This window comes from Episyrphus balteatus, chromosome 1, assembly GCF_945859705.1.
Source record: "Episyrphus balteatus chromosome 1, idEpiBalt1.1, whole genome shotgun sequence".
Classification (NCBI taxonomy): domain Eukaryota; kingdom Metazoa; phylum Arthropoda; class Insecta; order Diptera; family Syrphidae; genus Episyrphus; species Episyrphus balteatus.
Window position 1 is genome coordinate 88532289 of NC_079134.1, and position 16877 is coordinate 88549165.

Sequence of the window (16877 nt, forward strand, 5' to 3'; positions counted from 1 at the left end):
ACAAAACACTGAATGAAAAAAACTTATTTGCTAATGAAAGATTGACATTTAATCTAAAATATGGTTTAGCCACATTTTTATTTTTTAAATTTTGTTCATACCATATTTTAATATTTCAGTAACAGCTTTTGCAAAATAGTCCAAAACAACTTTTTTCTTGCATAGTTTATGAGAAACTGAAGTAGAAAGCATATATAATGTGAGGTCCACATCATGTATGTCAATTTAAAGGTAATGAATAAAGCGGATTTTTCATTTTTGGCCCTATTTTTGAATAATCATTTCATGAAAAACATCAAAATTGCTCATTTTCTAATGCATTTTTGAATGTGTAGTTATATGAAAAAAGCAATATAATTTTCTCCAAATGAAAAAATACCTTTTTTAATTGATCCACCAAAAAAAAAATTATCAAAAAGCTACTTATTATTGCAAAATAACAATTTATAAAATTCTATTTTTTATCAAAAAGTCGTTACTTTCTGTTTACGGCTGTTTGTAGTTCATCGATTTACCACCAGGTTTGTTTTTTCGAAGATGTTTCTTTTTTTTTTTTTGGTTGGAAGTTGGAACATAAACAAGTTGGAAGTAAGAAGACAGAAAAAGAAAAAAAACCTGTTACGTAGAAAAAAAGAGTTATTTTTTTTCAATAACAATGCGGATGTTAGACAGAGAAATGGATATGGGTACATACATCTTTATATGGATATGGTGTTTAGGGACGAAAACTGGTTTGGAATATAATATTTTCATGTTTATCAAAGCTAATCCGCCCTGAAGAGGGCAGCCTATCCCCCCAGCCAGGTCAGAAGAGACTGCGTAAACCGACCAAAGTTTCCAAGGCAGCTAAGAAATTAACAACAGCAACTAACAACAATCCATTGCTTTCTATTGGGCCACCAACTATTGCCCTACCACAAGCACCAACCCTGCCAATAACTAAAACGCCAGTATGTAACCAGCAACCATAGACTGCCAGCAGCACCTCAACCCAGCCAACGAAGACAATATCAAGCACCAAGTCAACAGGAATTCCGCCAATCTTTTGCTTTTCCGGCAACATTGCGGAAATCAGGAGATTCTGCATCAGCAAAATGATCAACGTTACCTTCAAGAATCGCAACACCAAGACGACAATCATCTCGAAAGGAAATCGCCAATCATTTGAAGATGTAAAGAACTTCTTAAAAGCTAGGAAGATTCAGTTTAACACCTTTACTCCCCGTGAGGACCGGAAGAACCTACTGCTCTTGAAGGGACTGCATTTCACACTGGCAGCCATAGAATTGGAAGATGAACTGAGGATTGAGGGTCTCTCAGTAATAAAAGTCACGGAGTTTAAATCAAAGAAGGCGCAGGCAAAGCAGTACAATTACTTTGTTGTCGAACTCAACAAGAACTGTGACATCGCTGAAGTCTTCTCCAAGACCCTGATAATGAACCACAAGGTTTATTGGGAGCGGTTAAGGTCGAACGACTTCGTGCAGTGCCGCAACTGCCAACGCTTTGGCCACACTGCCACCAACTGCGGGCGCCAGTACGTGTGCGTCAAATGCAAGGAGGAACACGAACCAGGCCAGTGCAAAAGGAAAGAGAACACCGGATTGGACGTTTGGTGCGCCAATTGCCAAAAGGAAGGACATCCAGCCAGCTTTAAGGGATGCCCAACACTAAAGGCTAAGCTCACAGAGAGAAACACCATGAAAGCAGAGAAAAAGGCTCAGCAAGAGTTTGCTGCTAAATCAGCCTGCGCTGACCCGCCCAGCAATCAGTTATGCAGCAATGGCCCAAAAAGCACGAGGAGTTAAAGCTACCGCAGCAACAACAACACCAAAACCAACAAGCACCAAGAGCCATATCCAGCAGCAGCCACAACAACAGCAAGCAAGGACCCCAGCTAAAACTATCCCTGTCAAGGCAGGGCCAACGAAGACAACAAGATCAGGGTCAACCTCAACACCTCCATCGATGAACCTCAACAACGAAGTAGAGCGCCTCTTCGGGGATAATCCACACAGTGATGCAGAAAGCCCGGAGTGCCGTTCCACCCAATCATCGGCAACTAAGTGAGGAAGATAAGTCCGCGGCCTTAGCCACCTTCATATTTACCTTATGCCATTAAAGAAGCTCCGCATACTGACGTACAATGTCAATTCATTGTACAGCCTGGAAAAGAGGACATCATTTAATTTGTTCATGAAGAACAACAATCCAGATATCGCCCTCATCAGCGAAACCAACGTGACAAGGAAGAACAACATCGATATCCGGGGATACAACACATATCGGCAGGATAAAACGGAGAACCGCAGAGGGACCGCAATATTTGTTAAGAAGAATCTAAGCACCAGTGAAACCATCCTCACAGGACTCAACTTAAACACAGGGAGAGATGAATCATTGACGATTATCAGCGTTTACTTCAAAGGCAGTTCCAACGCCAGAGGCATCCATAAAGATCTGCAAACCCTCAACGGCATCCTCTCAAGAAGCACTTATGGACTCATCGGCGGTGATTTTAACGCTAGACATCAACTCTGGATGGATACAACTGTTAGCGCTGGAGGCAAAGCGATAGCCGACTGGCTAGATATCAACAGTTCTCAACACTCCCTAGTTCCAGTTTCCCAACCGAAACCAACCTACCCGAGAACACCATCAACCCTGGACTTTTTCCTTTCAACTTCAAATCTCATTCATATAGAGCCAGACTTCAGCAGCTTCACCTGTTCAACAGTACCCAGCGACTCGGATCATGAAGCAGCACAGCTAACAATCAAGCTTCACCATCCCATTTACGTTATAGAACAACCAATAGCACACTTCATTAACTACAGACGTCTAGAAGTAGACAGGCTGCAGAGGGATGTCGAACAAACCTTGACACTGTCGTGTTAGACATTAATCTATTATGTCTCACACTAACCATAACCCTCCACAATAATTTAATTCATAAATTCAAGGGCACCAAGAGTAATTCGCTTTGTAAACAAAACAAACGAATTACTCAAATTAATTGGGCCAATAATAATTGTAAACACCTGGCCAATGATTCAACTTCAATAATAAGTTGAAGCGACGGCAGGTCGACGATCCGGTGACAAAACATACTGGATCGTCACAATTAAAATAAACAAAAGAAAACTGCTGATGGGTCATATTGGTTATTGAGTGTTGATCAGTGGCGTAGCTACCGCTGTATCAGCTGTAGCCATGTAACAGGGCCCCCGAGATATAGGGGCCTCCAAAAAATTGAGTAATAAACATTTTCTGACAATGATAACCATTTTTTGTACATGTGCCTTTGGAATAGTTTTTTTTTTCCTTTGTATCTAGATCAACGAAACGAATGTAAAATTGTTAGTATCGATTTTTGTGTTTGAAAATATAGATCCTGTTTACAAAGTCCTTCGACAAAATGACTTAAGCACTATTCACATGAGAACGACCAACGAACGACGAATAAATAAGAAAAAGTGATTTTAGGCACGTTTCAAGCCCTATTTCCTCAAAAAATTTCAACAAATCAATAGAAATATAGTTTATATATGAGTTTATGATGCATTTATTCCCTCTTTAATATAAAATGTTAATAAATTTGAGAAAACAAATTTATTCGTCGCGAAAAGAATTTTAGTTGGTACGAACTGTCAGATTGAATTAGCGTTCCACACAATCCACATTCCCAACGAACAAAAAGTTCGCACGTCCTTAACCTCAAAAATCATGTTTGTTTTGGTGGTGAACATTGTCAAATTAAAACTTCATTCGGGACGAATTAAAAACTCTCATGTGAAAGAAATGTCAAAATCAACGAATATTCGTGCATTCGTTGGTCGTTGGTAGTGCTCATGTGAATAGTGCTTTAGGCCAGTTGTAAAAATATTTAATCCGTGGTTCAGCATTTTTTATCTTTTGAAATCGGTGGTAAAGTTTAGCATGTTTTAAGGTTTTCAAAAATAAAAGCAGGAAAATAACGAAGCGCTTTTTTGATGAGTTGGCAGAAGTAATTAAGTAAAAATTTCAAATCCGGAATCGTGCTTTGAAGTCAACGTTTACAATTGCCGCCAGGGATATTTCGATGGGTTAAATTCAACAAGGATTTTAAGCCTTCATGCTTCATGGTCTGAATAGTATGTTCGACAGCTTAGTACCAGAAAAACTGTTTCCGTTTTCAAATGATGTAATAAAACAAGGATCAACAAAACTGGTAAAAAAGGAGAATCAATACTCTCCAGTTGTTTCTACGAGGAACTAGTTGCTTTAAAAATGTGCTTAAAATTATTCCATAAAAGAACTTGCTAAATTATTACGTCCCTTAATTTGGTGGATCCTTTGTGGCGGAATCAAAGAAAAACTAATCTCGGATATTGAAGCTAGTTGATTGCGTATTTCTTGTCCAAAAATCAATTTGTAGATCCTATGGTTAGTTTTATATTTCAATTTTAAGTTTAAAAAATGCACTTCCAGTTTGCTTGGCCATTGGAACATTTTTAAAAATACCTGCTGTTTTAATTTTTTTTTGTTAATTATAGCTTTTACGGTGCAAATCCACATTTTGTAGGTAGCTCAACTCTTTTTGAAATGTTTAAGGTTTTATAAATAAAAGTAAGCTTTCAAAATACGAAAGAATGCAAAATTATAAATTTTTTTTTGCAGAAATTATTGAAGTTACTCATAAAGAGTTTTGTAGAAAAATAATCAAGCTACAAAATCGAGGTTAAGCATTCCATTTGGGTCTGGGTAACTTTTAATTTCTGCAAAACAGTCCGGAATACTATACAAAAATGCGTTTGAAAATTTTCCCTTTTTGAACCAATGTTGTTAAGGCTTAAGGCTGTGTTCAAGTCTAGGAGATGGAGGGGCCCCCAAAAAAATTTGGATACAGGGCCCCCAAAGGACTAGCTACGCTACTGGTGTTGATGGCTCAAATTGCGTCACCAAGAAATTGAGGATGACGCAAAGTAAAGTAGAAGAAATTAAGTAGGTATAATTTGAAATAGGTTAATAAACAATAAACAAAGAATTGCCCAAAATTGCATTGTATGCAATATTAAGTTTGTAACTGGGTAATTCTTTGTATGTCAATTTAATTAGTAATAAAATAAAGTATTACCCAAGATTGCGATGTAAGCAATCTGAGTTTTGTAATTGGGTAATACTTTATATCGTAAACTTTAGTCTTATAAGTATTAGTGTGTAATGTTAAATTTAAATAGTATAAATAATGTAGAATAAGTTAAGAAATTAAACAGTCAATCTTATACACCAAGAGAGGAACCTCTGGCCGACTACACAGGGAGAAACAAATATCGATACAAAAATAAATGTAAGAACTAATTAAAACAAAGTAATTAATCTTTTTTATTCCTCTTTTTCAGGAAGTGGGCCTTAGTTGCCTCGAACATAACTGGCCACCAGTGTGCCAAAAAGCTGGACAGTAGGGAAACGTTAGGGAATTAGGGAAATTGTTGGAAAAGGGAGAGGAACCCATTTGTCGGGTTCACATCCCCTGCCTTTACGGCAAACCTCTCAATTTTACCTTCGTTACGTATGAAAGATTACGTAACAAGAAATGGCGCAGCCGGTAGGATGGTATGGCGTTTGGAGAATAAAAAATTGCCTTAGAAACTGAAGCATCCTCCAGCTTCAGCATGCCATCCTACGAACCTACAAAAGAAAAATTTTAACTACTAAAATTCAGAATCAAATAAAATCACTCTTGTTATAAGCAAACACCATAAACGATAAAAAATGTCGTTAGGCTTTGAAAAACTTCTCAAGCTATCACATGGCGTTCCTGAATTTTCGGGAGGGAATGACCCAAGGATAGCACAGAAGTTACAAATTTTTTGGACATGCTTACGTCCCATTCAAAATCACATACCTAAAATAGATGAAAAACTATTCATAGAAATACTGACTACTCGATTACGAGAGGATGCTCTTGACCTTATATCAACCTCAAAGCCCTCTACATTTAAAGAGTTTGAAGAAATCCTAAACAGAGCATATTTACCAATTGAAGATTATAATGATCTGGTAAATAGTTTAATCACCAGTCGCCAAAGTCCATTCGAGACTTTGAATACTTTTGTAAGTAGGCTTCGACATTCGTTAATACAATGTCGAGAGGCAGCAGACATTAAGTATGGTGATCAATCTGATATTGTAAAAAACCAATTAGAAGATTTTGCTAAATCAGCCCTTGCTTCTGGGATCTCAAACAAGCAATTAGGCCAATACTTGTTTACTTTAAGAAATCAATCTTTAGAAGAACTAATAAGAACCGCTTTTAGCATGGAAAAACACGTGCAGAGAATGGAAACAATACCACTCTTACATACATCGTGCAACCACACTCAAGCGGACGCGCCTACTTGCAATGATCTAAATACTTTATTACAAGCGAAAGAAAATATAATATGTAGCTTCTGCAGCATAAAAGGTCACACAAACAGTGAATGCCTTGAACGACAAAACACTCCAATTTGTCAACTATGCAAAAATTACGGACATGAAGCAGAAACTTGCAGAAAAAGCTTCAACAACAGCAATCAGAACTACAACACGAGTAATCAACAAAATAACTATCACAATAATCAGAGAACTCAAGATCAAAATAGATCAAACCCTTTTAGAAATATTAATCCAAACTCTCAAAACCGAATAGAAAATAACAATGAAAAACGAGTATTCCATATGGAAACCGTTTGTGATTTTTGTGGAAGAAAAAACCACACAATCAATGAGTGTTCTTTCAGAAATAAGTGGGAGAATACCCAGTCGGGAAACTCCAACTAGTCGACCGAAAGTTTCCCCGTTCGACTTTAAATGGAATTAAGACAAATTTAGGGCAATCCCATTGGAAACACCAAGTTCCAAAGAAATCTGATTCTAAACAGGACTCAGAGTTATTAACAATAAATAAAAAGATAAATTTACCTTCAGTAGAAATAGGAAAAGGAGTCGGTAGAAACAAAACAACACGGTTATTGGTAGACACCGGCTCAGAGGTCAGTCTCCTTAAAAAAGGAGCATTAGGATATAAAACGTTCATTAACACTAAAAAGAAGTTAACCATTAACACACCTTGTGGTTCTGATCGAACATTAGGAGAATGTATAGGAAAAATTGAAATACCAACACTACCCAAATGTGAATTTCAAGTTATAGAAGATGACCTAGCAATCCCAGGTGATGGAATTCTAGGGTATAATTTTTTGGGAAAATACTGTAACGTAGATGGCCCAAACAAATTATTAACATTTTCACAAATACACGGAAGTATCACGGGAACACACGTTGGTGAAGTATTCAGTATCCCACTGCTAGAATCCGATGTAACTACAGAGAATGGGTTGTCCATTTCGCACAATGGAAGTTGTTTCACGAGAAATCACTCGCACGTGTATAACTCAAACGAAACACAGCAACAAACCCAAACAAGCCACAATCAAAAGGTGAGGGGAAAAGGTTCAAACACACTTAATTTGGAGAAAAAATTACTTGAAGAAAAATGTAGTTTGCGGCGCAACATTGCGACCGGCATAGACAAAGATTCTGAAAGTTTATTGACCAACAATTTAGGTTCCTTGAGCACAACCACTAGTTTGCAATCACGAAAGTCTCAATATCCGACTCGCAAAGTGGAACAAAAAGACGATGGGCAAAAAGTTAGTGCAACTGGAGAAGAAGTAAAACTGCAGAAAGTATCATTGCGACGTGGCTCTGGTAAGCAGAAAAAACTATCTCTCAGAAAAAGGAATATCAGAACTAAAACACCTTCGTGTACCCCAAACAATGGTATTTCTTCAAAAATACAAGAAGAAATTAGAAAAATGATGAATATAAATATTGCTGAAAATAAACATGTAAAAAATAATAAGAAAGGTCATAGGAACCAGAAGGAAATAGGTACTGCACACACAGACCACAATTTAAATAGAAAAATTAATCAAAATACACTGCAAACAGCGGACTCACAAGAAAAAGAAACAATAAATGGTTTTCACCAACAAACAAATGAAATTATAACACAAGTAGGAGAAGAAGAAGTAGAAGATGAAAATTTAGCTCAATTAATACAACCTCAAAGGTTAGGAAAAACAAAATTACAAGAAATATATATTTTAATAATAACATTATCATATACAATTTTACATACACTTATATTAATAAGCACACCTATCCAGACAAAGGTTATAACATTGTTATATATCATTATAAATAGACTAATATTAGTAAACACATTTCTTCAGACTAGAATAGGTAAACAGAATTTACCACGTGAAAATGGCGACACATATAAAGAAAATATTAGTTTAACTTTGCAAAAGGAAATAAGAATTCCTCCCAGATCAAAAAAGATAATAGAGTTACCAATACAAAATGAAGAAGCAATGATTTGTTTAGGAAAAGAAATAGAAGATGGAGTATTTTTAGGAAATTGTTTAGTTAAACATAACAAAAATAGTATATTAGTACCAATAATAAATACAAAACAACATAAAATTAAAATACATAATATTGATTTAGAGTTAGTTCCTTTAAAAAATTATAATATAATAAATCTTGATAGGAATTTTACAGATACAAACCACGTATCATGTTATTACACAAAAACGTCAACAATTAATGAACAAAAAAGAATAATAGAACTTAAACAGAGTTTAAATAAAGAAAAAACTTTAAATAATGAAGAAAAAAAGGCCATATTAGATCTTTGTGCACAGTACAATGACATATTCCATTTACCAGGAGACAGATTGACTCACACAAATACAATGACACATGAAATACCAATAAAACAAGATCAGGCGCCAATAAATACAAAAATGTATAGACTACCTGAAAAACAAAGAGGTATTATAAATGAACAACTTGCTGAAATGTTGGAAAACGATATAGTTCAACCAAGCAAAAGTCCTTGGAACTCACCACTTTTAGTAGTACCTAAAAAGGCGGGTCCAGACGGTGAAGCACGATGGAGAGTTGTTGTTGACTTTAGGAAACTTAACGATTGTACAATAGGGGACGCTTTCCCACTACCGCGAATAGAGGACATACTCGACCAACTAGGACATGCTAGATATTTCACTACACTGGATCTTGCAAGTGGTTATCACCAAGTACTTGTCCATCCAGAAGATAGGGAAAAAACTGCTTTCAGTACAGCGTATGGACACTATGAATTCAAACGAATGCCATTTGGACTCAAAGGAGCCCCGGCGACTTTCCAACGACTCATGAACTATATACTAACTGGACTTCAAGGTTTAGAATGTTTTGTATACCTGGACGACATAGTCGTTTATGGCAAAAATATAGAAGATCACAATACAAAATTGAGACTAATTTTTGACAGGTTGCGGGAACACAATTTAAAACTTAATGTAGAGAAATGTCAATTCCTCCGCCGAGAAGTTGTATATTTGGGACATAAGTGTTCCGCAGAAGGGGCACAGCCCGACCCCAGCAAAACAAGTTGTGTACAAAATTTCCCGGTACCCCGAACCGTTAGACAAACACAATCTTTCCTTGGTTTAGCCAACTACTCCAGAAAATTCATTCCAGGTTTTTCAAAAATAGCACTACCACTTTCTAACTTAACGCGAAAAGATGTAAAATTTAAGTGGACAGACAAATGTCAGGAAGCCTTCCAAAAACTTAAAGACTTATAAGTATCACCCCCTCTCCTAATTTATCCCGATTTTGAAAAAGATTTTATTCTAACTACTGATGCTAGCGATGAAGCCATTGGAGCAATACTCTCACAAGGAGAAGTAGGGAAAGATAAGCCTATTGCATATGCTAGCCGAAGTTTAGACAAGACAGAACGAAAATATTCAACTATAGAAAAGGAAATGCTTGCTATAGTTTGGGCAACGAAAAATTTTAGATGTTACCTGTTAGGTAGAAAATTCGTTGTGTATACAGACCATCAACCACTGACCGGTATTTTTAGGGTAAGGGACCCCACATCTAGACTTATTAGATTACACCACAAATTATTAGAATATAGTGAATGTACTTTAAAATATAAAGCAGGAAAAATTAACATTAATGCTGATGCACTCAGTAGAATACCAGCAAATACGTCTGACAATAAAGACACAATGGACGAGAAAACTTGTTTGGCTGTCACAAGAGCTCAGAAAGCTTTACAAAAGACAGATGCAGAAGATAAAAACAAGGACGGAACTGACTTCGATACTGACATAGATGACGATGCCAATTCTCAAAATGAGAAACAAATTATTCAATCAACCGAACCGAACAAAAATATAGATATCACAAATACCAGAGAAAAAATAGACAATCACGAAGAAAAAATGACAATACTTAGAGATTATCACGATTCACCCTTTGGCGGACATCAAGGCGTTATTAATACATACAATAGAATCCGAAAGAAATACGTTTGGCCAAAAATGTTCAAAGACATTTCAAAATACATTAAACGATGCCCAAAGTGTCAGAAAATGAAAGTGAGCCCAGTGGCAAAAATGCCAATGGTAATAACGGATACTTGTGAAGTACCATTCGATAAGGTTTATTTAGACGTAGTAGGACCCCTTCAAGATTCACATTTAGGAAATAAGTATATATTAACTTTTCAAGACAACCTAACTAAATTCGTAGATTTTTATGCAATACCCAATCAAGAGGCAGAAACAATTGCCCATATATTTTATGAACAAATTATAACTAGATATAGGATACCAAAAAGATTAGTAATAGATCAAGGAACTAATTTTTTAAGTAAATTATTTAAACAAGTATGTAAGCTTTTAAAAATAGAAAAATTACAAACAACAGCTTACCACCCTCAATCAAATGGTGCACTCGAAAGAGCTCATAACCCTCTTGTAGAATATTTAAGAACAATTTGTGATGAAAATCCAAGATCTTGGGACCAGTACCTAAGAACAGCAGCTTTTGTGTACAATAATAGTGTTCACGAAGGAACGAAATTTACTCCTATGGACTGTCTTTTTGGTTTTACAGCTGACATACCATCTAATCTAAAGCGAGACCCAGAACCAGTTTATGACAATGAAAATTATTACTTCATTTTAAGACATAAACTCCAAAAAACATACGCAATTGCACGAAGAAACCTGATCAATAGTAAAAAGAACTCAAAAATTTATTATGACCAGGGTATAAAAATTAAAACATACCATATTGGAGACAAGGTATTAATAAAAAATGAAAACAGACAACACAAACTGTCTGAAATATGGAAAGGTCCATACACAATAGTAGAAATACCCAGCCCTACAAATAGTGTAATTCTTATTAAAAGGAAACGAGTGAATATACACAATAATCGTCTTAAACATTACTATGATTCCGAAGACGAAAAACTTAATTAAAAAAAAAAAAAAAAAAAAAACAAAATATAAAATTAAATTAAATTAAAATATTAAAAAACAATAATATAAAAAAAAAAAAAAAGATAATACATAGTTTAAAAAAAAAAATAAATTAAAAATATATATATATAAAAGATGGGAGAAAGATAGCCCCAAAAACCGAATAAAACAGAAAAAAAAAATAAATAGTAAGAAAAAAAAAAAAGAGCAAAAGATGGGAGATAAAGTGCCCCAAACACAATTACAATAAAAAAAAAAAATAATAATAAATAAATAAATAAAAGATGGGAGCTCTCTATCCCCAAATTCACACTAACACACATACACAAAAAACACCAACACTACACACACATACACTAAAATAAAACAAACAAAATAGGCACCCCACACAGGACTAAAAACTGATGGAAGACAGAACTAACCCACCGGACCAATACTAGTGGAAGATAGGCTAACCCACAGGACTAAAACCAAACAAGAACGCAGCTATTATTTGGATTAAGTTAAGATAAACAAAAAAAAAAATAGAGAAAAAATTATATATATACATAATCAATAGGTATAATACGTTAAAATGTGTTAGAAGTAAAAAAAAAATAAATAAATAAAGAATCTGTAAATCATGAAATATTTAGTAATCAATTTTCCACATAATAACAAAGATAATTTTAGAATTCAATAATTGTAAATACTTAAACAATACTATTTTAATACATCAAATTAAAAAAAAAAAAAAAAAAAAACATGTAAAATTAAAATACCTATTTAATTTACTTTGCCTACTGTTTAATCACTAAAAATATCCGCTCAATGACCAAAGGAAGCAACCCACTCAGCAATTTTTGTCTCTTCTAAACAAAAAATGCAATTCTCTTAAAGGGGGGAGGTGTCGTGTTAGACATTAATCTATTATGTCTCACACTAACCATAACCCTCCACAATAATTTAATTCATAAATTCAAGGGCACCAAGAGTAATTCGCTTTGTAAACAAAACAAACGAATTACTCAAATTAATTGGGCCAATAATAATTGTAAACACCTGGCCAATGATTCAACTTCAATAATAAGTTGAAGCGACGGCAGGTCGACGATCCGGTGACAAAACATACTGGATCGTCACAATTAAAATAAACAAAAGAAAACTGCTGATGGGTCATATTGGTTATTGAGTGTTGATGGCTCAAATTGCGTCACCAAGAAATTGAGGATGACGCAAAGTAAAGTAGAAGAAATTAAGTAGGTATAATTTGAAATAGGTTAATAAACAATAAACAAAGAATTGCCCAAAATTGCATTGTATGCAATATTAAGTTTGTAACTGGGTAATTCTTTGTATGTCAATTTAATTAGTAATAAAATAAAGTATTACCCAAGATTGCGATGTAAGCAATCTTAGTTTTGTAATTGGGTAATACTTTATATCGTAAACTTTAGTCTTATAAGTATTAGTGTGTAATGTTAAATTTAAATAGTATAAATAATGTAGAATAAGTTAAGAAATTAAACAGTTAATCTTATACACCAAGAGAGGAACCTCTGGCCGACTACACAGGGAGAAACAAATATCGATACAAAAATAAATGTAAGAACTAATTAAAACAAAGTAATTAATCTTTTTTATTCCTCTTTTTCAGGAAGTGGGCCTTAGTTGCCTCGAACATAACTGGCCACCAGTGTGCCAAAAAGCTGGACAGTAGGGAAACGTTAGGGAATTAGGGAAATTGTTGGAAAAGGGAGAGGAACCCATTTGTCGGGTTCACATCCCCTGCCTTTACGGCAAACCTCTCAATTTTACCTTCGTTACGTATGAAAGATTACGTAACAACACTGCCTCCACAAAACAGGAACTTGGAGAATACTGAAATCGATGCTGCTATTGACTCCCTGGAAATAGCAATCACGAGAGCACTGGACAGTCAAAAGCAACCGAAGACATCAAAAGACCGTTATCAACATCTTCCTGAACACGTGCAAAACCTGTACGCACATAGACAACGGTTAAAGAAGCGTCTCCAAAGGATTCACCAGCGGGAACTGAACACATCAAATCCAAACTACCGAACGCTGTGGAGTGAACTTCAATGCACCAATATCATGCTGCGAAACTCCATTCAGCACTTCAACAACACACAATTCCAGAAGAGACTACAGTCAATAAAGCTCGGACCTGATGCCTTCAAGAACATCAACCGAATCGTCGGTCAGAAGTCACCAATCCCGGAATTCATAAATACTAACAATGGAGAAGCAACGACATCGCAGGAAAAAGCAGAAGCATTTGCAGTCCACTTCGAAAGTAACTTCACACCGAATTCTTCCGTAGTCCCGGTCTTCTTAGAGGAAGTCGAAGCATTCATCCAAAGGACCTTATTGCCTAACAACGATAAAGCAACCTTCAGCGACTCCAATCCTGCAAGTGAACCAACTGAAAGCCCAAACCTGAATACTCCAGAAGAGATTGCCGAAATAATTAACCTATCCAAACCGAAAAAATCAGCTGGACCGGATGGTATCTCCAACTTCATCATAAAGAGGCTCCCGGAAACAGTGATAATCTTCTTAGCTATCATCCTCAACAACTGCATAAACAACTGCTACTTCCCACAGAAATGGAAAACTGCAAGAATTGTGGCGATTCCTAAGAAAGGTGCTAGGAACATCATCTCCAATTACAGGCCAATCTCTCTTCTCAACAATCTTAGTAAGCTCTTGGAAGAGCTGACACTCAGGAAGCTTAAAGAAGTTCTGCAGCGATAACAACATCATCCCAGACATGCAATTTGGTTTTCGGGAGAAGCACTCCACACTGCATCCGCTCATGAAGTTCCACCAAGACATCACCTCAACTTTAAACAACAATCAAGTTACCGTCGCATGCTTTTTGGATGTCGAAAAAGCCTTTGACAGCGTATGGATAGATGCTCTTATCCATAAACTTCATTTACTAGGCTTTCCTACGGCACTAATTAAAATTATTTTTTCTTTTCTCTCTTCCAGAATTTTGTGCAAGTGGAGGATCGGAAATCACCAATGAAAGTCATTAGAGCTGGAGTTGCTCAAGGATCCAAACTTGGCCCCTTCCTTTACAGCATCCTGACGTCAGACCAACCACCTGCAAGTGAGTGCGAGAACCTGCTTTACGCGGGCGATTCACTTACTTACTGCAAGTCCATCTCGCCAACAATAGCTGCCAGGAAAGTCGAAGCTCACATTCGGAAACTGTATGAGTTCTACAGTAAATGGGGTATCCGAATAAACTCATCCAAGTCGGAACTACTGTGCCTTAGACGATCAGGAGGAAGAGGCAGTCGATCGGCTGGAAGCTGTAGAAGCATCACATTGACACTTCCAGATGGAACTAGATTGCCAGCCAAACGCAACGCCAAGTACTTAGGAATAAACTTTAACGAGCTCCTCAGATTCAACAATCACTCCCGTTTGGTCCTCAAAAAAGCCCATTTTGCTTTCCATCGCCTTCACCCTCTGATGAAAAGAAGAACAGGATTGAGTCAAACAACGAAACTCTTGATCTACAAGCAGCTTCTGCGACCAGTCATTGCCTACAGCTTTCCAGTATGGTACACCATCTCCAAGACAGCCATGAAGGAACTACAAATATTCGAGAGAAAAATACTGAGGATTTGCACTGGACTCATCTTTGACCGACAGCGGCAGAAATACTATAGCAACAAGCGACTCTACGAGGAAGCAAAAGTCATACCACTGGAAAAGTATCTACTGCAATCGGCGAAGGTACTGGTAGGAAATATCGCCAACCATCCCAATCAACTGATGAGAAGAATGACAGCCCAACAACGACATCCGGAACCTAGGTACCTTTGCGCTTTGGATATACTGGCTGAGAACATAATTTCAATGGACAACGAAGGAGTTAACTGTTACGCCGACACCCAGTCGGCTTACTACCGTGGCTAACGCCAACCAAACCAACCCAACTCAACCAACCCCACAACTGGACATCCGGGTCTGAACACCCCGAGGACAACCTAGTCAGCAGACTTTAAATTAAGTTTATCCATGTATAATATTTATTTATATTTTATAACTTAGTCATTGTATAAGGTTAGGCCCCCTCTGTGCCAACAAAATTTTGTATCTATCAATGAATCTTAGACATTAGTTAATTTTAAGTCAATTGTAAATAACAAGTTCAATAAAAACAAAATTGAATTGAATTGAATTGATGATCATTACCCTTCAAGCAAACAAGTCCGACCTCGGTCCGAATCCGCTCCGCCTGAGGTGGAGCTGAGTCCGACTTCGGCTCAGAAACTGGTCCGAAGGCGGCTCAAATTAGTATAGAAATTATAATCACCGCGAAGTCGATTGCATATGTATTGGTGTGGTGAAAATCTCCATTCCGAGAAAACGGAGCCGAAGTCGGACCCGAGGCGGAGCAGCGAAAACCTACCAGAAAGAGGATCAAAAAAGGGATGACGTTTTGCATTTGCGCCCAAAAAAAGAACCAGATTTATTTTTTTCACTGAAACTGTTTTATTTTTTTTTATTTTCTTTATTTTATTTTCACAAACACAATTTTTATAATTATTTTCTGGTGAAGGCCAGCAGCAGGAGAACTCGATGTAATTCGACAAATTGTGGATGTTGAATGTATGTGGGTGCTGGTGGTGTCAGGCTGCCGAAGATTTCCTAAGAAAAATACAAAATGATTAGTTTATTATTTAAAAAATCACTGCGCGAGCACACTCACCCATATTTTATTGATGAATTCTTTTTTTGGCTTAAAATGATAACATATTATATAAAGTAATTTATTAAAAAAGGCGAGACACGACACGCCACAAACACTGCAAGAAAAAAAATAAAATGAAGTTGACGCTTTGTTTTTCTGTTCCCTTTGTCTTTCCTTCGTCAATTTTCCTTTTCGCACTTTTTCACCACGATTCTCTTTCGACTTTTGTGTTCATACACAAAAAGTTGCAAGTGTGTGAGTGCAAGCCCGATTTTCGCGGTCTGAGGTCGGAGTTTCTTTGTTGAACTCAGTTTTCTTGCTTGAAGGGTAGAGCCTCCATATTACAAAATGGAGTAATAAGATTTTGACGTTTAATTTGGCAAAGTCAAAAGCAACAACAATTTCCAAGACAAATTTGTTTACAAAAACAATTTCAATGGGCAGCTGTCAAAAACTTAAGAAGCTATTCTTAAGTTTTGACAGTTCTCGATACAGAGTTTTTTCTAATGATCATACCATAAACAAAAAATACCAAGACTGGAAACTCGGCGGTCAACTGACGTTTGCCTACAAGCTGCAAGGTGTGGTGAATGTCGTGAACCTATCGTTGTGTTCGTGTCCGATGTGTGGTGAATGTCATGAATCTATAAATGTGTGCGTGTTAACGTCATTTACCAACGTGGTGGCTTTCACATATATTCACAGACAACACTGTACACAAAAGGGTTTTGGGGGGAAAGACGTACGAAAGTTTCCAGTCTTTGTATTTTTTGTTTATGG

General features: G+C 36.4%; 1 protein-coding gene across 1 annotated transcript; it reads left to right on the forward strand.

The window, feature by feature from the left end:
- Nucleotides 1-13189: 13189 nt before the first annotated feature.
- Nucleotides 13190-14140, forward strand: LOC129908234 (uncharacterized). The gene has a single exon (XM_055984608.1). The coding sequence runs from the start codon at nt 13190-13192 to the stop codon at nt 14138-14140; it is 951 nt and encodes a 316-aa protein (XP_055840583.1).
- The last annotated feature ends 2737 nt before the right edge of the window (nt 14141-16877 follow it).